At 35.6% G+C, this 22,715-nt stretch overlaps 1 protein-coding gene across 1 annotated transcript in view; it reads right to left on the reverse strand.

Moving 5' to 3' along the window:
* Positions 1-22,715, reverse strand: part of LOC116244677 (protein unc-13 homolog A-like) — a 43,547-nt gene that overhangs the window by 8,420 nt on the left and 12,412 nt on the right. The window contains exon 7 of the mRNA XM_090149280.1: positions 12,124-12,187. Coding sequence (XP_090005406.1) covers positions 12,124-12,187 — 64 coding nt within the window. The remainder of the gene's footprint in view (positions 1-12,123; positions 12,188-22,715) is intronic.

The following is a 22,715-nucleotide window of genomic DNA, read 5'->3' on the forward strand; positions in this document are numbered from 1 at the left end:
CTGGTAACTTCACCCAGTGCTGTTTTCTTCTGCCACTGCTTCTGCATGCAGTATTCACTGCAACAGCCACAGCCTTCCTGTGTGGAAGGCAGCCCCTTCTCTTCACAGATGGAGTAAAATAGGCTTACAGAGAGCCCTCGCTCACAGAAACTGCACAGTGTTCCCTGAGAGCCAGCAGGTGCATCGCTGGCCACAAGGATAACAGTGACAGATCACATCTCTTGCTTGGTAGGGCCATGGTTCACATAACACTTTATCAGTCTGACATGATGCCCGGAGAAACAATTGCATAGCTTTCTCCTTCGGCAGGGATTTCCCAAAGGGCTGATTTTTTTAATTCCTATTTAATAAAAGAATCTGCTACACAGATTCATAACAATTAAAATTTAAAAGATGCTTGAGATAATAAGCATTGCTCCCTTTCCCCCACACAGTATTTTCATTTAATTCCTAGACAGTAGGACTCGGTCACTTATTTGGATTCAAACAGCAGAACAGATGATTATTATTGTTCATGCAGGGAGTAAATCATTATCCTTTACAAAATGTAATTGTTTTTAATGTTAACTGACTTAATAGTGTGTGTAAAGTCACAATCAGCACACTAAGTATGTTTTAAACCTTAACAGATGAAGAACTGTAGGACAGCCTTTCATGAAACCAACTTACAAAGCAGTATCCATATAACATAAGTGGAAATGTTTACTTAACATGTGTACACGCACACCACCACAAGTACATTGTTACCACATCAATCTTGGGAGATAGCAGCACTGAAATGCCATATAAAATTCTAAGTACTTTTGCACATAAATTATGTATAATTCCTGTATAAAAATTTGAAATTTGAAATTTCTGGTCAGTGTTGACACGCTAGTAACAACAGAACTACTAATTCGGTTATTTGCTTCTAAAAGACATTAATGATACCTTGAGTCAATGGCAGCACTTAGAAGTATTCAACAGTTTTTAGTAATAGCTATTTAAAGCTCTGCTGGTTGTAGATTGCGTTTTCTGCAATCACTGTATTATTAGCAATGAGATCTTACAACATAATGCTTTTGAAGTATGATTTACAGATGGATCAGTTCTAGAATACCATCATCCCCCGCGATAAAATTAGTAGTTTGGATTTTTTTTTTTTTGGCATATCATTATAAAATAATGATGGATCATTATTATGTTCTTTTGAAATGAACACAGCCTATAAATACTCCTTTTAATTAGATTTATAGCTAAGAACCAGATTAATGAATGCTTTATTATTCAAATCTTATTGTAGTAATTAGCCTGTAGCGATTACTTAATATTCTGTCTAAACTTACACAAAATGATGCTGCAGATCTACCATGTTGCATGCCAACAGGAATACAATAAAACTTTATAGACACACAATAGGAAATATTCATCTGATACAAATTTTCAGTAACATAGTCCTAATTACATGAGATTCAACTATAGTGCCTCAATCAATTGAATGGCTTATTAAGGGTGAAAATAAATAAATAATTGGGCAGCTAAATCAAGTATGGCCACCAACTGTAGAAAGACAGTAACAAATAAGCTGTGTTTTCATCAAGGTTAAGTAAATGCTTGTGTGTCTACAAGCAATGAAACTGAGATTGTTTTGCAAAAAAAAATGATTTTTTTTCATTTAATAAAAAATCTTTGTGAATAACATTACTCGTAACATGTAAATTAATGTAGTCAGCATCAAGCAAGTTCACAGAATCATAGGGGTTGAATGGGACCTCAAGAGATCACTGGGTCTGGATGTTGTCAGGTGTTACTTGTTAAGACATTAGTTGTATGGTACTGGGATGTGCATCCACACCACTCTCAATAAGCTAACACAAAGGCTATCTGCATTTTTTTTTATTTCACACACTGATTAAGCTAGCCTTAAAACACACACTTTTAAGAGCTGACAATGATGTAATGCAATTTACCAATTGCTAACAACTACTACATGTATAGATAACAGACTGCATACACATGCTGTAATCTGTTACACTATTCTAGCCAAATCCTGTACTTTGATCATGCCAGCAACCACCTTATCCAGCCAGCTCACACATGAAGAAAAACAGCAACAAAACAAAGCACTACCCCGTCCAAAACCAACAAACAAAACCACCCAACCACCAGTAGGCATCTAAAAGACTTCATGGAAAGAACAGCTATTCTGTATGCCTGTTTCCACAATTTCGTGACCACAACTGCTAGTGATAATTCCTTGGAGCAGTCATCCATCAATGGTGAAAAGTTCTCGATATGAAGAACACAGTGCCAATTAAGTTGCATTGGTAGAAAAAGAGACACAAAAAAAGTTCCAGGAACACATACTTGGGTTTGTAAAAACACTAACTCATATAAAGCAGAAGAGAACACCCTGAGCTAGAAGCCACCCAAAAGATTCCCCAAATCCAACTCCTGATCCATACAAGAATACCTAAAAATTACAGCACAGGTCTAAGAGCATCTTCCAAACACTTAAACTCCTGCCAGCTTGATGCTGTGACCACTACCTGAGGAGACTCTAACTTAATGTTGTGCACCTTGAAAATACAGAAGATAGCTCTAATATGGGCAACTACTGAAGGGAGAATTGATTAAAACTATAAACACTCCTTGATCAAATGACTGCTAATGCAGCCACTGAGTTTCACTGTATGAAACTCAGTCTACTAACCTTGAGGAATACTTCCACACACCTTTGCATCTCCAAGACAAAAGAAATCACTTCAACAACTGCGGGACACACTGGGAATGTAATCTTTCACATCTTTTCTAGAAAAAGGCCTGATTGTCATTCCTCCTCTTTTGATTGAAATATATTTGAAATAATAACTACTATAAATGAATAAAATTCTGAAACCACAGCTTCATGTATTTAGTAATCTCTCTCATAGTTATTATGATTTAGCAAAATACTGTTGAGGAAAGACATAGTAGCAGTCTCTGACCCTGATTCAATAGATTTAACTCCAGAAGTCTTCTATAGGGGAAAAATGAACTCAGTAATTCCAAAATAATAAAAACTTTTACAGATTATTAGTCTTGTCAACCTACAATATGACTTGCTTATAAAAAAAAAATTGAGTCCATCTGCACCCAAACTATACTAGTAATTACTTCATTCTTTAAGCTAAATTATACTTTAGGATATCAAGCTCAGCCTGCAGAACAAATCCACTTAAAATATAGTGTAATATTCACAGACAAAGCAGTTTTATATTTGGAACCCAATTATACCAAGAAAATGGGACAAAGCTTTTCCTACACAGTGATACATACATATATTTTTACAGACATACACAAAATTCAGCAACAGAAGACAATTCCTATTGCTTAGGAATAATAGCCTGTCAAGTGAAAATATTTCAGTAACGTCCATCACTATCTGTAGGTAATAAAACAACTGTTAAATAAATCCTATGGGGCATTAATGGACTATTTCTGTTGCTCCTACTTATACTGAAATTATGACAATTATAACTGATTAGAAGCAATTTGTACGTAATGACAACTCTCAGCCTAAGTTTGCAAAAGCTGCCACAGAACTAAGCTGTCCATCCTCCGCCTCCCCAGCCTGATGAGAGGAGGGATATTTCCTCTCTTTCGTTACAAAAAGGCAATAACTGTGTCAATCCTTACGCCGAGTCAATTAGAAATAAATCTGATCAATCACTTCCTAAGTCAAACAATTCTAAGCCTAATCAGAGATTCGATTTTTCTTCTACACTGGAAGGACCGATTGCTCAATCCGGCTCGGTGCCGCTGCCAGCCCGCCGGCACGTAGCCCGCTGCGCCGGGCGGGGCGAGCGCCGCCGTGCCGCTCCCAGCGCGCCCCCTGCTGGCCGCCTGGCGGCCCTGCATCGCGGCTACCCTCGTGCCGGGCGCTGCTTGCTTCCAATAGTACAATTGAGTGGGTTAAGAGCCACACAATTACGGGAGGTATCATATGATTTTTATAATAATAATATATATTTTTTTTAACCTATGGAAAGCTGTCATGTCTGCAATGCTTAAAATAATTTTTAATTCCTTAAAGATACAAAAGAATGTGTTAAGTACATCCCATTTTATTGGGAGAACACAGAGTTTTAAAGATGTTCTCTCATATAGTGGTTATTTTCTTTATGATAAACCTCACTGTTATTAGAATACAAAGGCTTACTTTTAGAAAGAAAAAGACAAAGCTATTCGTGATTCACAGATCTTGATAGTGCTTGATGGGATCCACCTGTCAGTTTCCAAGATGGCTACAATGGCAGGTATTTTGGAGTTTCTGAAAACATGCAGGCTCAGACCATTACTTTCTCTCCGCTAAAGATCCACAGTTTCTTTATTGCTATCTATGAAATTATGCAGTTTAAATGTCATTAAGAGAAGTGAAAGTTTTTCATTAAGGTTTTTAAATTAACAGAGAACATGCAAACACTTTTGAAATTGTAACAGCTCTTGGTCAACTGCAAATTAAACAGAAGCTGGCTCTAGTTTTGAAAGAGTCACGACATGTAAGCCAAACAAACAAACAAACACCAGGAAAGAAGACCAATATCAAAGCATATTTCAGGACAGAAAATGATTTTTCTCCCATTTGGATTTATTAAGCACCCAAAGTCATAATGTATTGACATGATGTAGACGTTTAAGAATAAAATACGTCACTCTGAAGCATAATTGCATTGCACTCTCCTTGCTCACTGTTTCCCTCCAGCAATGGGGACACCCTAGAGACTGTTAGACTGCCTTGCCCATGAGAGCAGAATGCTTGTCAAAGAAATTCTAAAAACCAGAAATTCACTCAGTTGCCACTTCTCATGCAAAAAATTGATTTTATCTTGATATTTTGCTGACTCTTATTGCATTTCTTTATGTTTTACAGTACTTACAAGACTTTTTGCAGTAACTAAGCTCTTCAGACACTACTATTGACACATGCATCTCTTCAGTTATCACAAAGTATGAATTTGTACCATTGCTCTACTAAACTCTCTCCAATTATGGGAGAAAACACTAAGCATTTTAGCAGAACATCTATCATTAGTCCTCATATCAGTAATGTAACTTAACAATTGTGCAGCTTCTTAATAAATGTAGAACAAGCTGATCTCTGCAGGACTTAACTAAAAATGGTTTAAGGCTCACAAAATACATATATAAAAATTTATATATATGAGACATAATCTTGAATATTTTTTCCTTTTATCCTAAAATAGTTAATTTTCAAATGCATAATGCAAATACTAATTTTTGCCATCTTAACATTATATATAAACTGGCAGAAAAGAATGATGAGCTCAGAGTATTAAACTTGTCTGCTTTTTCTCATTGCCCTATTATAAAAGTTAATTTCTACCATTCCCAACTTTAAAGGTAATTTATTTCCATTGATTCTTTACAACTCAGTTCAAGACAAAATAACCTATATTTTATGCTAACACTACCACAGATCTAACTATAGGCATTAGTCTTTCCTGGACCTCTCTTTGGTCTGACAGTGCATGCATTCCAGTCCCAGCTGAGGAGCTGATTGTTGCCTTCGGCCAGGGGTTTCTGGTATCTAAGGGTTTTGGAGGCAGAGACAGTAGGAAACAGAATTGGAAAATGGCAGTTCAATATCAGCAAGTATCAGCCTACTCCAAGAAGCAGTAGAGCAAACCTTCCCCTCTTTGCTCATCCAGTGGAATATGAAAACAAAACTGAAATAGTCTTATCAGGGTGATGCACATATTAGTGATTAGCCTAGTAATTTATTCATCCTAGCTTTCTATTATTTGTATTACGAAACAAAAAATGTTATTTTGCTCTCAAGTTACATTTATCCTACTTGCAGAGTCTTTTTGTATACTGCAAAGCTCTTTGGAAAAAAAGTAATCCTACTATGGAAATATCTCCATTCCATGCAGGCCTTAATCATGCACTTAAAATTAAGTATATGAATAACATCCATAATAACGGTGGTAATTGAGAGTCTTCTTGAGACTTGCCACAAACAGTAGGAGCACGGAGAGATTCAGCAATGAAAGCCAAATCACCAGACTGCGCAAGAAAAATTTGGCAGTGAATTTAAAACAAATGACCTTATTTGAAAATAAGTAAGGATTGTGAGAAGACAGATCACATGAAAAATCTGTGTCAGTCAGGCAGGAACACTAAAGCAGGTGTTGCAATGATTCTAAAAGCTGAATGTTTGTAACTGCCCTGCTCACAGTGCTAGGACTGCTGGAGCAAAGGTCTACCTCATGTATTACAAGCCTGGAAGCACAGCAATTTTTTTCTCCTGGATATTTTTTCCCGATCCTTCTCTCTGAAGTACCTGCTTAGATTCCAACATTATCTTTCATTAGGTTTTCATTACCTATCATTCCTTCTGCCAGGGTTTTATCAGTGCTCCATCCTCAGATGCTTTCATTGCTTTTCCTGTTCTACATCTCCAACAGATACAATGACTGGTCAATCCAGTATTTTTCTCCCTTCCTCACCCTTGGACTTCCTTACATTTCTTGCTATTATGAGACTACTCCTCCAATTCTTATCACTAAGATCTCCAACTCTTTATAACTTAATGGATCCTGGCCTTCAACAATCCTAACTTCATCTTCAGCACCTTCTTCACCTTCACTGCATTCCAAAAGTTATCTGTTTCTCCCACAGAATGGAATTCTTGAAAGATGTTCCAGCTCATTCATACCAACAAGGTAATTTTTGACTGTTTTATGAAAAGTACACATTCTCCCTTGTAGACTCTCTCTTAGAACTGTTACATTTCACCCTTTCAAGCATCACCACACATGTTCACAAAATGTCCTGTTATTCAATTACAAATATGCTCCAGGAGCTGTACAATTCTGTAGTGTATCAATTTAGCCTCAGATTATCAATAAAGCCAGTAATAAATCATTCCTTCTGAGTCTAAGGACACCCCTGTATGTCACTGTAACAGGGTTACTGGAGATAGATAAAACAGGGAAAGGTAAAAAATATTAGTGGTCTCTCTTGGAGCTCTGAAGCAAAAGAGAAAATTGAAGTTTAATTGTGGAAGAGAGTATGTTCTGTAAAAGAGCAGCAAGAAGGTTTCTTGTTCTTTTTTGATGTGAATCATTATATTCTTACTTTTAGAAGGGGAAAGTAAAGCAAACTTTTTCTATCCTTGCATAACTGATCTCAAATGATGGTACAGCAACTCATCAAGGTTCTTCCTGGGTTCTATCATTCTTAACACCTTCAATTAAATTAGGACAGCAATTTTTGAGTTTCACATTAATTTAAGGGGAAAAATAAAATTAAAGAGTTTATCCCTTTAGATGGTATGTAAACTGCACATAAGCCATGAGACACAGAAGTCAAAATGAAGGAATAATTTTTCATTTGAAACATAAGCCAATTGTAATTTGTATTTTAAGTAATTTGTGTTAAATTATTTGCAATCACTTCCATGCAACTGCTCTATTTATTTCTTACCATCCTTTCTTTCATACTTCTGACATGAGGGTCATTCCTGACTTATTACCTCAATTTCTAATCCATTATTTCTCTACTTATAATCACATATTGCAGGCTGCTGTCATTTACGATTTTTCTTGTATTTAACTACTGAACACAAGAGGCTCATGCACCCTTTTCTTTTCCTCTTTGAGAGTTAACACTGGACAGTAAAGGCCAGATTTTCCTTACTCTTCAGCACTTGCATGCATGTTTGTTGAAGAAGTTTTTTCAACAGGCCAAAATGTATCAGTTTGATAAATACCGTACAGCTTTTCTGTGCTGACTGAATTTATCTTAAAGACCCAAGGAAAACCATTCAGTGACCTCAGAACCATTAGTCTGATGTTTTCATGTTGCCTCTTTTACCTCCTTCAAGTACATTCAAAAAGTTCTGACAAGATACTCAAGATTAATTTTATCTTAAGTGAAACTACTTAATATGACTAGAATTTTCTTCCCAATTAATAATACAATCAATAATGATTAATGAAGAAAATACATCAGAAAGTCTTTCATCTCCTCCAGTACTTTGAACCGCCTCGTTTCATCAATTAACATTCTAAACCATTGTTTAAATCTTAAAATGGATGAAATTGCACTGAGACTAAATTCAGTTAACTGAAAAGACAGTGCACTTAAAGTTCTTTGTTTTCAAATTGTTGTTTCATTTGTGATCTTAAGCATTCTGATCTTTGAAATAAATTCACAAAATATGAAAAGAAATGCACCTAGTTTGCAGACAGTCATTTAGCTTAATCAATATGTTGATTGTCACTCAAACACTATAATTACATTCTAACTGAGTTGAGATATGGGTATTCATTAACAATTTTAAAAAGGGAAATATTTGTTTATCCACATTCAAAGACATATACCAAATGCTACATGGAATGCAGGGACGCAAAAAATGTTCAGCTGGACGATTTTTTTTTTTAATTTGCAATTTCTTGGGCCCGTTAAAATCTTATAGAGGGAACCTTTGCATTCATTTCACAGTAGCACAGCTCCTAAACAGAGTGATGTCTGCTTACCCAGTCCCAAACCCCCATTGCTCTCTGCTTTAGCATTAGGTTGTCAAGTTTTATTTCTGAATAAGGCAATAAACCAATAATGCTGGCTACAGCATTATTGTGAGTACTCTCACACTGAACATCACTGCATCTATCATACAGTTAACCTCGAATCACAGAGAACAGCAGAAAAAACCAACCCACAGTGAATTCTGAGTTTTATATAGTATCTTCTAAGTAGTGCAACACACACTAAATATTTTAAAGGTATGAACACTGTGATGCTTGGATATACGATGCTCATTTTGCAAATTAAGAAATAAGGCATGTAGGAAAAATTGGCCAAGGCCACTTTAAATTTTTTATCCCTGGGTTATAGAGCCAGTTAATACAGTGCCAGCACCTCACCATCTTTTGTTTCCAATTCTTACTGTTACTAATAAACAGCGCTGTGGAATGGTACAAGGTATAATTCTTTACACAAATGGTCTCTTCTGCTTAAAGTTAGCTTTTGAAAGCAACTATTATTCTCAGTATTTTATTTAAGAAAACCTAGGCAGTAATTGTTCATTCAGATGATTACATTTCAGCAGCAGAAGTGTCTCTAGTGTGCATAGGATTATTAATAAAAGATACAATCGCAGTGACATACACTGTGGAGAGTAGGTGGGAAGCAGGAAAGGGGTAAATCTATTTCATTGTACTTCAGGCTGACACCAAGTTACAAGAAAAAAATCTTCTAAACTCATCTTTTCATAATTGTTGCCAGTACTTAAAAGCGCCGATTTCAAATCTGTTAGAATTTCTGTAATCCCATCCTAATATCTGTATTTTAATTTTTATGTTCACCAAACAGTGAACAAAGGATTTTCTTGTTTTCCTTACTTTTCTATTTTGGGTTTTTGTTTCCAGTCAACAACTAGAGCAGCAGTTCAAGGACCCTATCTAAACCTGCACTGTCTTTTAAAATGCAACTTACTCCTTATGTAGAGTTTCTCCTCATGTGTTTAATTACTCTTCCCTCCCCAGTATTGAAAGGATTTCCTAACATTTGGTACTCCCATATTCTGAACAACTGCAAGAAGGCCTAGTTATTTCAAGCAGAAACTGGGGCAGGTTTTCTGTTTTTAAATATAAAAAGTCAGGCTCCATACCTATAGCTTGGCACTTTTCCTATCTGGTCAGTGTTTGAGTAAATATTCATTAGCTGCCATGCCTCTGGTGAAACACTAGCTGTCATCTCATATTTAATCATAACAACTGCCTAACTCAATCTCTCAGTTCCATAGGCTAACAGAAAAGCATACATCCCAAATATTCCTGATGTAACTTCAGGTCCTTCAGAACAATACTTGGTTTTCCACAGAATTACTGCAAGCTTCCTACATATTTTCTAGTACAGGAAGATATCTAAATCACTCTCTCCAAGAGTGATCCAGCCCTTCAGGAGCTGCATTTACACAGCCTCCACTGTTCTACATGCATACTAAACATAAAATTAGAAGCAAATCAGGACAAAAGTTCAACACATGGGTTTCAAAGAAAGCTGAAGATCTGAAAGATCCTTTTAATATTTCTCCAATTCATTAAAACAAAAGAGTTCCACGTACAGGGTACTTGCTTACATCTGCCATATGTCTTACTATAAAATTTGTTATAGTCTTGAAGTGACTTGGTCACCATCCTTTAGTATCAATGCAATAAAGACACAGAATATGGTAGCTACAGGAACTTTTCCACGTGCACAAAATGCACAGGTGATAGGGAAAAAAATCCAATTTATTGTTAGGTCAATACAAATATCAAAAAACAGATTTTGTGTTTCTCAGAAGCTATTAACTGCAGGTTTACAGCACAGTCAAGGCTGTAAGGTAACAGATGACATTATTTTTCTGTGCTTTTACATTTTAATTCAATGCACAAATCCCCTCTACAAGGTAGTTTTCACCTGCATAACAGTCACTGTGTGAATAGTGAGCAGGAGCATTTTTATGGAGCAAAGTTTTTATTAGACTTCAGGGGAGTTAAAATACAGTCTCACATAGTTTATATTAAACTTCTATCAAATCAATCTGAAAAATCTCTGTGAAATAATTTTCACTCAAGTTCACTTTCAATTGCTTTGAAAGAGTCATGGAATGATTTGAGTTGGAACAGACCTTAAAGATCATCTAGTTCCAATCATCCTGCCATGGGCAAGGAACACCTTCCACCAGATCAGGTTGCTCAAAGTCCCATCGAGGATGGCCTTGAACACTTCCAGGGATGGGGCACCCAAGGTTTCTTTGAGCAACCTATTGTTCTGTGGCTCACCACACTCAGTAAAATATCTATTCCCAGTATCTAATCTAGATCTACCCTACAGAAATTAAAAAAAAAAAAAAAAAAAAAGAGGTAATTAAAAGGAAATACAGAAAAGAAAAAAAGCACAATCAACCAATGTAAACAACAAAACAACACAAAAATACATCCAAAACCACATCCTGAGAAGACTATTCAGTCAAAGACAGTAAGTACTTTCTTGCTTTTAACATTATTTTTTTTTTCTAGAAGGGTATAATTATTTTTCATTACTGTTTTCTTCCTTATTATTTTGTTAGTTAGTTTTACTGCTGGTATTGTTCATTTGGTTTTTTTTTTATATGATCATTGCCTTACAAAGAGCTCTGGGAGCACTCAGTTTAGGCACATGACGACTTCTTGCCCTGACCAGTGATATTCACTGATCCCACTGCCATTTCATGAGAATAAAAAAGTGTTTAGTTCAGGCAGTGCTGTCAAATTTAAAACAATTAGATTCTCTTCCTCCTGAGAGTACAACTTCCCTGGCACCTACAGCCCCTTATAGAGACTGGGAAAAATGGTTGAAAGTAAGGAGGAGGAGTTCTAACCAGTTGTGTTCTACAGACAATCAGACCTACAAGAATGAGTTATGTGGAGGGAATGCACAGCTGTGCTCACTTGTCCATAGCAAACACTACCAGCAGCCAAAGTAGAAGACTTTAATGGAGGAAAAAAAGGTTAGAAGAGTTACAAGTTATTTCTCCCTTTCCTTATTCACAAGAGGCATCCAGCAGACACAACAAAAAATAATGTGCAAATTCCCATTTCTTCATGCGAGGCAACAGTTTGTACAGTTTAGTAACTGAGTGTTACTGACCAGAAACCAAGCAAGAAGTCATAAAAATTTCCCTTCATTACCACATGTAAAGAAGAAAAAGCCTGTTCAGGCAGTGATAGCATCAGTACAAAATAACAGTTTTCTAGGATAAGTTGTTAAATGTTTCTTAAATACATTTGTTTTAAACACTGAAGTAGTGGGCTTTGCCAACATCAAAGTTACTCAGGACTAGATGTATGAAGTTATGATTTCTGGATCAATTCAGAATGTTTTCCTTTCCATTTCAGGAAAAAAAAAGCAAAAACAAACCTTGAGGAGAGGTAACCACATGAATGTAGAGAACCAATGGAAGGAATTAGCTATGTTGCAAATAGCTGCCGAAGTCAGCTCCTCAAATCCTGCTATAAATAATAACTTAAACAAGAAATCTTATATGAAGTTCTTCCTCAATTCTTCAAATTACACTGAAGCATCAATAATTTAAAGATGAGCTCTTACCTTCTGAATAGCTCTGGCCCATATTGCTTTTGCAAAATTACTTCCAAATTGATCATTGTTTTTCCTGGAGAAAGAAAAAATAATTCAAAATCTTTGAGAAGGACATGGACAAACTGATCAAACCTAAGTACAGCCATTATTTGCTTTCTCAGTATTTCTTCTGCATACAGTATTTTCCACATACTAGATATACACTAGAAAGTACTAGCTCTGCATAAGTCCTCCTTAAAAAGGATTTTATAATTTTTTTTCTAGTAATTAGTGTAAGGGTAACTTTTTACTTTGTAGGGAATGACCTTATCTGAAATCACACAGCATTATCTTCCTACTCAATAATACATTAATCTGTACAGTAAGCATTCTATCAGTGAGTAGATTCATAAGTGGCTTTACTTTGCCCATTACAATTTCAAACACACTAGGCTTAAGAATATAGGAACTCTTCATTAGGATCTCTTTAGCCCTCATCTTGGAATACTTATTTTATTCATTTCTGATTGATATATTTTGAACTAGATCAATATTTGTTACAGGCAATAAACAGGTTAAAAGACAAATCATCTATCATGCTTTTTCTGAGAGGCAAATAAAGTAACAATCTATAGCAACCTAACATTATTATTTTAAATAGCTTTATATTTAAAGATATTAATTGTCAAAATGAAACATTACATATAAAAATATTATGTCTTGATGATTAATACTTCTATTGCCTTAGCTTTATTACAATTGAATATAAAGATAGGGAAACATTTTTCTCCACTTTTCCCTATTCATTCCTGCCTACACTGACACTCTCCACTTGTGCTGACAGCTGATAAAACAGAACGGAATGTTTATAGTGAAGAGTCCTCAAATCTGCTGGTGATTTAACTGTAAAGTTACTGCGTGACACACACACACTTGATTCAGCACACAGAGAAAAATAAGCAGGTACTAGAGAGCAAGCATAGCAAACATGCCAGTGACTCTATATGCTGACATTCTCAGCTGTAATGCAATGTCAGACTGCAGTTCTGAAACAATTCTTATCTATCCAGTCATTCTGAAGCTATGTTCAAGCAGAGGAAACTGGCTCACAGTAACTCCTTTGGATTACAGGGAGTAATTCTAAGAGTATATACCTGGCTTGCAAAGACATGATCCCAACCCTAATATTATTAATAAGGTATAAAGAAGCATTGGCAAAGGAATAAGTTTTCTCATTATACTGCTACATCAGTCAGGATTAGAAGACCTTTGGCATCAAATGGTGGGAGAAAAAGGAAAACAAAGGAGGAAAATTAAAAGAAAGGCCCTGAGTTTTCTCTGTAAACATAAATCCTTTTAAGACAGAACTATTAGCATTATCATCTGCTCTTTGCAAACTGCAAAGGAGTTACTGACAGAATATCTTGGAACCATTTACTTTTTAAGGCTTTCAAGGTATGGTCTAAACCTCTCCAAGGGGAAAAAAAAAAAAAAGCCAGCACAACAAAAACTTACATTTGATCAGCTAAGCATCATTAACAAATCTCTGAAACAGAACTCTTATGCCCCCATATTCAGAAATTGCACAAGACAATTATAATGGAACTCCATTAACCAACTGTTTTTTACCACAGCTGTGAAGAATGCCAGTTTGTGTTCTCCTATACTAATTCAGATCGTGGCTGTTAGGCACAGGTTAAAGTCATTAGTATGGTCTCCAGGACTTTGGCAAGAATCTAATTAACTCAAAAGAGATTGTCTGTTAAGTAGTAAACTGAAAGTATACAGTAAAATACACCTATATATATAAAAATATATAAATGACAATGGCAGCCTATCCACTAAGTAAGGTTGCAGAGTATTGATATTATACTTTAGGTTCACACATTCCTACATAATTACCTTGGACTTTTGGAATAGTGTTCTTTTATTTGAGGAGAAAAATGTTCTCTTTGATATGCACAGCTGAGTGAACATGATGCAAATGAAGTATGAAGAGGCTTGTCTCACCCTGCTCCCATCTTTGGGGCTGCCTATTTGCAGGTCCAGTCCTTTTTCTATCCACATTTACTGTTATATTTCCTCCCTTTTCCCTCCCCCCCTTTTTTTTCCAGTTATTATTACAAGGTAAATCATCCAAGTTATGTTAGTAATTAGTCCACACCATCTTACTGCTGTTGACTGGATGGGAAATATTAGGTAATAAATAACATCAGAAATTTTAAAAGTAATGAGCCTCAAGGTCAGACGCTGTTCCAGAAGGAAAAGATAGGAACACCTTCTACTGTCTTAACTGGCAGTAAGTAGGGTCAAGTTTGTTCTCAAACAAGGATAACAAACAAAAGCAGGAAAAAAGACATTTAGCAAGTTTGGATAATTTTGCAAAGTCCTTGGTCTGTGACCAGCCTGCTCAACAGTGCAGACACATAAGGCTGTTCAACACATTCCTCCTCATTCCAACACAAATGAGCCAGATACTATCTCAGCAGAGACAGGGCAGAGGCAGCTTTTTTATCCATCCTCTTCCTGCTAATACAGATACTGGTTCAGTTTAGATAACCAGTGATTGTAATTTTCTGTTTGGATCTATTAAGGCTAACTAGTTACCTGGCAGGAAATAGCTTCTCAACACTGAATGAAGGCAACAAGTGGCACTTTATAGAAGTTCAGAGTAACAAAGACCACCAGAAACTGTTGTCAGGTGATCTGTAGTGCTAATTGAGCGAAGTACAAGAGCCATATTTTGTTCCAGACATACAATTTTTGAAAAAGCAGATTAGGAGATCTTTACATGAGCACAAAGTCAGAAAACAATGGAATCCTATCTAGTAATCAGAACTCCCCTGGTAGACCAGCCAAAAAGCTTGGTAAAAAACCAATCCTTTAAAAAGAGTAAAAACCCCAAATCATACTATTTCACTGATCCCTACAGCATACTTCCATTTTGCAAGGATCAAAACAACCGCCCTAGCTGAAGATCATCTACCAGCAGAAGGCACACACAGGAACGCACAGGCTACATAAAAACAAAAGCTGTTTACAGTCAGATCAAAAGCTAAGGATTTTTAACAGAGCGCAAAAATTACACTGATACTTCTAGTTAGTAGATATTTCCCTTATCAATTAGGTTGGCCAGATGCATTAAATTTAGTCTAATATTTCATATACAACTTGCATTTTCATGACATTTCCTGTAAAATTAAATCTCACAATAGACCGCGTTATAAAGCAGTTAATTATAGAGCAATTGCAGCATGGCCACATCCAGACAAATAATGACATCCTCTGAATACTTATTTGTTTGCAGCAGACAGGCTAAAATACCTGCATTGATTTGTAACTATTCATCACTAACCTTGATTCAATCAGCTCTGAATGCAATTGGAAATAAACAACAGAAGAAAAATTGAAATAGTTACAATGTCTTTGCCTTCTTAAAAAAAAAAGTGTATTACGAGACACTTTTTAACCAGTAGTTTCCACTCCCACACTACCAACTGCCATGCAGTTGTATTATTACATACACCTGGGCTTCAATAACCTTGTCTTTGTTAAGGCACCTGTCAAGAATTTATCTGAAGCTGGCTGCAATGAAATTGTTTCCAGCTGAAAACAAAGTGCTTTGTACCAGGAGTTTTCACATAATTCTCCTATTTAGTAGAAGAGAACACTATTCTTGTAGAAAAGCATACGTGGAATTTGGAACCTGTAAAAATGGCATCCCAAAATTAAGAGTTATCATGCTATAAAGCTATAACTTCATTTTAATGCCTTTCCACTGCCCTAATCTGTACAGATTAAAAGAATCACTAACATTAAAAAACTGTGTATCGAGTCACAGTTTAGTAAAACACTGGGAAGAACTGTAGGTCATACACATACATCTTAGCTGCAACACGTTGAAAAGAAACAAATGACAAAATATAAAATATTGAAAGGAGAATTAAGAGAGCTAGGCATTTCATAGCTAGCTAGATCACAGAAAGATTTTCAAATTAAATGTCAGAGATTCATAAGATTTAGCATTATCTATGTCATACATATGTACACGTTTGTATTTCTTCCTACTCTTATGTCTTTGTGACAACAGAAGGCAAACTTTGCTCTAAGATACCTTTCCTGTAGCACTAAATCTATATCCCTTTACATGTTTCTATTTTCAGATTCCCAAGATGCACTTCATAATTTTATTTCCAAATATTACAGCAGAGAAACAACTTGTTAGTAGGTCAGCTGCTTATTCCTACAACAAATTTTCATTTTAAATTTGACTATACTATTTTTTGTTTGCATTTTCTTTCTTAATATCTCCATCAACAAATTATGGAAGCTTTACTATTATCTTTAATTATCTGTCCACATGATGCTTATATGAGAACTGTTATTCACTTTTAAGAATTTACACTTATAGTTCTGGGTGGCTTTCTTTATATTAAATGTACAACTTGAAAGCATGAGTTACTTTGGGACAAGTTGCTAGATTTCAATTTTCCATATTGTAGTTCGAAAGCAACATTTTCTGTACCAATGCAACAATATTTTCTGATTTCAAAATCATTTTGTTTACATGCCTAATTGAAAACTTAGTACAGCAATAACATCTACCTACTAACCATTCCAACCCAAACATTTAGTAACATGTGAAAAGAAACAACAAGGTCACTTACAAATATGTACAACTTAAATAATTGCTTAAGAGATTTTTGTCTCACGCTTTTTTTTTTTAAATTTTAATTACATAATCATTAAGAAGTTAAGGCTTATATCAAGGCCTCCATGGTTTGACTCACCTCTGGAGCAAAGTTCCCAGGTACATGTTTATTCCTGTACTAAAACTCACTTATATATGCTTTTTTTTCTTAAGTCTACGTATTTTCTCTACTTCTTTCTAAGATTTTCATAGGAGCAACTCACCCCTATGGTGATCTTCCCATTTTTCAGAAGATATTTGTTCTTGCTTGATTCTAAGGAACACCTGAATTACAGCATTACCTGCACAGCTGCTGAAGATACCCTGTAAATAGCTGCAGCCTTGTTACCCCTCCTCTTCCTGGAGGTAATTAACCATTTGTTGCAAGATAATTTCTTCCTTCTTCTTAGCATTTCACCCTTAAGACAATACGTTTATGGATTGTTACCAGTTAAAATAAAATTGATTTAGGAAGCCCCAGCTAATTTTAACAACTATTTTCCAATAAGCTAGTTTGAGGAGTTGAAAATGGTTACTGGGGAAGGGAGATAACTTCTTAAACTGCTGCAAGTGACAAAGTCACTGATTTGATATGCTGAAGTAGTGCTAGCATATGTTTTACTGCTATTTTTCGAGTAAGGTCTTAGAAACATTCCAAACCCTCTTCGAGGCATCTTGTTACATTCCTGCAGCCCTGAATCTACTGCTCTGAGCATTTTCAAATTAAATTTTTTGACACAAAATGGAGGATAGAAATATTCCAAGAGGGTAAGGTGAAAGTTAGTTTCAGAACAGCCAGAATAGGATTAATCTGGTTACCATCAATATTTGTGATAACAACTTGAAAAAAAAAAATAGATACACTAAAGGAGGAAACAGAGGTATAATCCATACACTTTGTTTATTGGGAAATGGCATTTTGGAAGGACTAAGCTGGAACTGATACCAGTTAGTTAGCTTTCCAACCTTTGCGTAAGTGCTTTTAGTGTCCCCACCTCCCTGTTTTTCCTAACATGAAAATAAGCAGAGGCATAAAGCAAGTTAAGACCTATTGTTAGATCTTCTGTGACATAACTTCATTTATGCCACCATTTACATGTTGTGACAAACTAAACACTCTCCAGGGCACAAGTCCACAGTAATGATAGAGGTATTCTATTCTACTCTGACAGCAAAGGGCTGAAAGATTTTCTCTTTGTGAGTCTTCAGTTGTTAGAAATCCATCAGAAACCACCACACAAGGCAAGACTGTTTATACACAAACTTGGATTGATACTGAACACTTGAAAGCTGCCATTCAGATAGGTGACTTTTTTTGATTTCAGTCTTAGTGTACTTAGTACAGTGTCAGTAAGTGCTGATACTTTCCCCCTACACAGATATAGAATAATATCTTTGAAGACATTCTGTATTGTTTTCCCCAAAGTATGTCAGACAGTAAATCAGCATCTTACAAATTGCCTCCAAGCTTTCCTGATGAATGCAGGGCAGTTTGGCTAACTGAGAAATCCTCTCAAGATGCATTATCTCTTCAGTGCTGTAACAGTTATATTCATCTTCTCCCAAGTGTAAGACATTTATCAGAATAAAAAGACATGCAATTAGGATAGGAAGTGATGGACAAGACCAGAAGCAATCAGAAAAGACATGCGATACAAAGAAACACATGCAAGTGTGAATAGGATACTAGTAAGACACCTTTCTATTCCTGTCCAGTGAAGTACCAGCTTCTAGTTCCTCTTGACTGCCACAAAGCATCACCTAGCACAAATAACAACGAGGTATTTTAATGTTCTCTTTCACAAGTTTCAGGCAAGTGGACATTAGGAAATCAGAGCATTATTTACAGTAAAACAAATGGAAGAGCTTTAAGTATTTTCCCCATTTCTTGCACATGCATTTTATTTGCAGTCACATCTATAACTCCAGTTCATCTGTTCAAATTCCTCTAATTCATACAACTTTGCTCTTCTCAATATACAGTTTAATCATGCATATTTCTTTATGAAATCTGCACCCACAAACACCATCATAAAAAAACAGCTTTTTATTTTTCTTGCTGTATATAGTCTTCAATAATATGAATCGTGCAATGCAAAAATGTTATAAGAACAAGCCTCTGCTTCACAGCATAACTGCATCATTAATACACATTATTTATTCAATAAGCATCTTCTCTAACTTCTTCAGTCAATACAGAGTGGAATTAAGAACAATTGTCTGTCTGCTTCACTTCTGAAAATTGAAAATATTCAATATAAAAAAATCCAGCAACAAAACCTAATTACAGTTTTCCAGAAACACGCTGGAATATAGCAGGGCCTAGTCTTACTATGATTCATAACGTCAGTGGCAAAAAAATCCCTTAAGATTCACTCTAGGAATTTAATGCTCTTTATGTTTACCTTCCATCTAATATGATTTGCAAATAAGAATTAATAGAGAAGGCTATACTGTCATAGATAAACATCTTTAGATAAATCATTGAAAAAAATGCACATCTGTTGTAATCTGATCATATTTCAGTCCCCTTTGAACAGAATCTGACACCACAGAAAGTGGAAGGTTTTCATTCATACTTAATCCATACCTGTAGTGTCTGTAGTTGTGATGTTTTCCTTGCCCTTTAGCAATTGTTGCAGCATTGAACAAAGGAGCTGCCTGTCATCTCTACCTACAGAGCTTTTTTGAGAGAAAGAAATGCTTCCAACAAAGATGATTGCACTGTTTGAAACTATTTTTGAATCTACTTATAACTGAGTTCAGAAAGAGAAATCAAAATATATTCAAAATATATAAAAAACACAAATATATGCATCAACACATCAGCTCAGCTCAGTATCATCTGTTCTAAACTGTAATTTGCCTTGCCAAAGGAAATTTCTTCTGTTCCCTACTTCTATTAACAGCTTCATTCATAGTCTGCTGGCTGTTGTGACAGGATTGCCAACTCCCTCAGTACGTTTCCTTGTTTGCTCAATTCCCCACGTATTTTTTTTCCTCAGCCCGCAGAGTATATTTTCTCTACATACAGCTCCCAGTGAATTATCTTCTTTTCCTTGTTAGTTTTCTCACTCAAAGTCTTTCAACATATACAACTGCTACTAATTTTATTCCTACAGTTAACACAATCAGAAAAAGTATGGGCATCTTATAGAATTCCATCTCTTAAACTTCAAATTCACCATCCTTACAGTACTTAGTACTCTCCAGTTCTGATTTTGAACATTGACCATTCTTTCTCTGCTGTGGAGAGCTTTCTTTAGAATTCCTTGTAAAGATTTTTTTCTTAAACAGACTTTGAAATAACATTTAACTCAAGATAAATAGTTCCAGAAAACTGAAGGAAGGACATTTTTGAAAAAAGCTGAATCTGAACTCTGCAAGGGCAACAGAGCAAAGACGAACATTAATGAGTGTACTAACTTGAGTGACAGATGAGAATTAAGCCTGAGGAACAACAGAATGAACTCTCAGCACTACAGTACTCTCTCAAAAAGGCTTAATTTTTATGAAGTGTAAGCCACTGTTACAACAATTATCTAACATTGAAAAGATCTACCTTGCTGTAATAAAATAAATGAATAACATCATTTACATGTAGTTTTAAATGTCTTCTATAAGGCAAAAATGAACTTCACCTAAAGCAGAATATCTTTCTACTCACAATGTTTTCTATAATTCAAGTAGAAAACTGCTGCCTAAGCGAACAAAATTCTCAGAGGAATGCTTTTCAACAGTGAGAGATGCTCATACCAAGGGAGGTGTCATGGTGGGAGCTTGCTGTGAACAGTGATCTTACCCTGCCATTGGAATGTAGAACTATTAAAGTTACCTAGAAAAAAAAAAAGCTTAAGTAGAAAAGCAAGCCAAAGTACAGCTGCAGCAATAATTTATCAAGATTCCTGTTTTTGTCTAACTGTTCTGACCATCAAAAGTTTGTTTTTCTTACAATACTTTCTATAAAGATGCTTTTTTTTTCAGCAAACACCATCAAGCATCCAATACTACAATACCACCTTAGAGCAAAAATGCAAGTTTAAATCAGATGAGGTTCAAATCAGATAGACATGCAACAGCTATTGCTAATACTTGGTCTGAGGCCATCTTGTTTAAAGTTTTTGCTAGCTATCTATTGCATATGTTTTCAATACTTCAATTTCAGATCAGTTCTTACTTTCCCACTGGGGAAAAAAAAAAAAGAAAATCACAGTTATATTTTCTACTTGCATTTGGAAGAACACAACTGGAAAACAATAATTTAGACCAAAGGAAAATAGCACACAATAAGAACGTATTATGAAAGCATCACCCATTACACAGAGCACGCAGATCCCACCATGCTATATACTCCAGAAATGAGGAAAAAAAATATTGGTTTTCATCTTGAACACCTGCCTACTGTTCCATTTGTGTAAACTAGAAGATGACACTCATTTTCTCCTTCCATATACCATGAAGTTTCACATATGTCCACTATAGTTAAAGTATCAAAGCTCTGTTGCTATTCTGAAAACAGATTTGATACAGCTCAATTAATTATAATTGAGATCTAGAATTATTTTTCCTCATTAGTTGAGGTTTTGAGGAGGAATGCAAGAGTAAGTATTTCATATTATCTTTTTTAGAATCGGGTAATTCTTGTCCCTGAGGCTGTCACTTGACAAACCTAGTAACTAACTTGCATTGCTCTCCATGAGGCTATTAAATCTCAGTGCTGACTGAATTGCTCAGATATTGCTGATGGACAGAATGCCTTTGGGTGACATTTCTCAGTGTCTAAGGACATTTTAAGCAAGTGCTTTTAAAAAGAAGTTTGTCATTTTTAATCCAATATTTAAAGTTCAAGGATCAGAAGCATGTCTAGTCAATTCATGGTCTGACTGAACCTTACCCACACACTTTAAAGTAGAAGTAGACTGCAAAAAATGCTTACTAGATAAAGTCTCTTTTAAATCTTTTGTTTTCAGAACAGCAACATACTTTCCTAGGATGTTTTCAAAGAACTTGTGTCAAAGACAACTGAAATGGTGGATATATATCTCCGAAACAGGCAGAAAGAATCCAATTCAGACACCTAAGCACAGGTATTTGAAATCATCTGGCCTTCAGATGCCACTTGAGATGAGCCCAGGCATTCCAGAGGCAGTATGAAGCATCTGCTATATATGGAACTGAGTTACCATTCAGGGAATATTAATAACACTTATGTTTAAAAAGAATAAAGTATTCTACAAAATCTCATGTTATAAGATGCCTTTCACAACCTTCCAGAACAAATGAAGCTGTTGTCCTTGGAAGTGATAGCTTTGTTCTTTAAATGTGTTGAAAATAATACAGCATCAGTCATGAGAAAGTGAAGCTCAGTGATCCAACTGGAGCAGTGCAGCGCACATGGAATGCAGTCACAAAACACACCTTGATTTTAGAAAACTGCCCCAGAATAGCAATTAAATGCAAAAAAACCCACAATCACCAAAATCCACTTCTTGAAGATATCAGCTGCCTTTTTTTTTTTCTTGGGGGGTGAGGGGTTAAGAGGTAGGTGCATGAGTACTTCTTTTTGGCAGCAAACATGAAATGAAACAATGTGCATCACGGAATAACAGTTATTCTTAGCTATACAGAATACTGTATTCTTAGCTGTACTGTAACCCTGAGGAACAAGATCACAACAGAAAACCTATGTGGACAAACATCATCTGTTTAAACAGCTGTAGCTATGTAATGGAAACATGGCTTTCATCTCAGAAGTTCCTTATGTGTAGCTAAGAAGTAGAAGCAGATATTATCACAGTTTATCAACAATTTTCTGCCTGCTCTGCATTCTTTTGTCATCTGTACATGATTAACTAAGTAGCTTACTGGACAAATGGCTGTAAAGCAATCACTTCAAATGAATTCAGACCTTAGTGAATACTAATCCCATAGA

Source organism: Phasianus colchicus, chromosome 12 (assembly GCF_987193195.1).
Source record: "Phasianus colchicus chromosome 12, bPhaCol1.hap1.1, whole genome shotgun sequence".
In the NCBI taxonomy this organism is placed as follows: Eukaryota; Metazoa; Chordata; class Aves; order Galliformes; family Phasianidae; genus Phasianus; species Phasianus colchicus.